Here is a 1,868-nt window from a genome sequence, read left to right as displayed (position 1 = left end):
GGGAGGGAGGGAGGGAGGGCCGGGCAGGGCTCAGCCCCCGCTGTGTCCCTGACCCGCCGTGCCCACCCCCAAGGTGTCTGTGTGGCCGGGTACGGACAGTCCGGTGGGAACGAGATCCTGCAGCTGATCCCACCGCCGGCGCTGCAGGCGAAGGAGGCACAGGTGGGTGTGCAGCCAGGGGGCACCAGACCTCTCTGCCCTCCTGGTGTCCTCAGGGACCAGGGCTTGGTGGCCTTCACTGCTCCCTGTTGCTCTGACAGGGGCATGGCCAGGGACTGAGAGTGTGTCTCGTGTCTCTGCCTTTTCTCATGGTAACCGAGCCCAAGTTGTACACCACTGTGTGTGAAGAAGTGGCTTTGCCTCTGCCCTCTAGGGCCTGTGTCCAGAGAGAGACTTCAAGGTGGAGTGTGGTGGATTTTCAAAGCGCCCGGTGTACAGCCTGAAACATGTGCCAGACACCAGGTATGGCCTCCAGGTCCTTCCAGGGAGTACTGGAGGTGGAAGGGGAGTTATCCACTGAGACCTGCTTCCCTACCTAGCTGGTCAGGGCTGCCGACCCTGAGAGCAGCTCGAGTCTGGGTAGGGAATACCCAGTTTCCCTAATTAGTTTCCCTAATATCCAACCTGAACCTCCCCTGACACAACTTGAGGCCATTCCCTCTCATCCTGTCCCTTGTTCCCTGGGGGCAGAGCCCGACCCCTCCCTGGCTCCCCCCTTCTGTCAGGGGGTTGCAGAGCCAGAAGGTCCCCCCTGAGCCTCCTTGTCTCCAGGCTGAGCCCCCCCAGCTCCCTCAGCCACTCCTAATCATATCCCCATAAAATATCCTCATAAAGGCCCTTTGCCTGGGGCTGTGTTTGCCTGGGCTGTGTGGAACACCCTGCACAAGATTATGGTCCTTCCAGCCCCTGCTCTGCTCCAAGCAGAGGCAAAGCTCCTGCTCACAGGAGGAGCAGACCAGTTAGTCTTGTTTGGGGTAAACGAGACTGTTCTCTGCTCCTGAGGAGGTTTGTGAGACCCTTCCTGTTTCCTCAGCTTACTGGTGACAAGTGGCCCCCCCGACAGCTCCCTCCAGGTCTGGCAGGTGTCAGCAGAGGACTCTGGTAAGGGGACGTGTTTCTGAGCTCACGGGGTTTCTCAGTGTAGTCGTTGCATCAAACATCTCCAGCTCCCCCTTCACAGCTCGCCATGCAGTTTGTTCTGCTTATTGTCAGTCCATGCTGGATGTGCGGGAAAGAGGGAATTTATCCTGGAGGGGGGGTCAGGCATGATAAGATTTCTTATTGGTTTAGTAGGTCACTTTTAGCTGTGTGAGGCGTCGTTGTGAAGCAGCCTAATCTGCTGGGTTTCTTGGCTCCCCATGTGTCCTACAGCTGTTTCTGTCTCTTCCTGGCAGATGTTATTAAATCTGTGAGCACCATAGCCACAGAAAATGCCACGGGGCAGCCCTGGGCGAAAATTGCCACCATTTCGGCCAGAGCCCCCTGGGTCCTTCATGGCTCAACGCTGGACAGCGTCCAAATCACAGAGCTGGAGCTGAGGAAAAATGTCTACACAGCAGGTATTCGAAGCAAGCCTAATGTCTGATCGTTTGGAGCTGGGAGGGTTGGGCAAAGCAAGCTTGAGTAGCAAATGTTCCACTGAGCAGGTGCTTTCAGGTGTGTGCCAGAGGGTTCCATGGGCAGGGGCACCTTCCACTAGAACAGGTTGCTCCAAGCCCTGTCCAACTTGCAGGGATGGGGCAGCCACAGCTTCTCTGGCCAACCTGTGCCAGGGCCTCACCACCCACACAGCCAGGAATTCCTTCCCAATATCCCATCTAACCCTGCCCTCTGTCAGTGGGAATCCATTCCTTGTGTCCTGTCCCTCC

At 57.3% G+C, this 1,868-nt stretch overlaps 1 protein-coding gene across 1 annotated transcript in view; it reads left to right on the top strand.

Moving 5' to 3' along the window:
* Positions 1-1,868, top strand: part of WDR73 (WD repeat domain 73) — a 14,708-nt gene that overhangs the window by 10,569 nt on the left and 2,271 nt on the right. The window contains exons 2-5 of the mRNA XM_017835984.1: positions 10-162; positions 374-462; positions 1,034-1,101; positions 1,395-1,559. Of these exons, the coding sequence (XP_017691473.1) occupies positions 10-162; positions 374-462; positions 1,034-1,101; positions 1,395-1,559 (475 nt within the window). The remainder of the gene's footprint in view (positions 1-9; positions 163-373; positions 463-1,033; positions 1,102-1,394; positions 1,560-1,868) is intronic.

The sequence above is a fragment of the Lepidothrix coronata genome, unplaced genomic scaffold (assembly GCF_001604755.1).
Source record: "Lepidothrix coronata isolate B3197 unplaced genomic scaffold, Lepidothrix_coronata-1.0 Scaffold268, whole genome shotgun sequence".
Lineage (NCBI taxonomy): Eukaryota > Metazoa > Chordata > Aves > Passeriformes > Pipridae > Lepidothrix > Lepidothrix coronata.
Note: the sequence above shows the minus strand (reverse complement) of the source record. Positions and strands in the feature narration are given on the sequence as shown.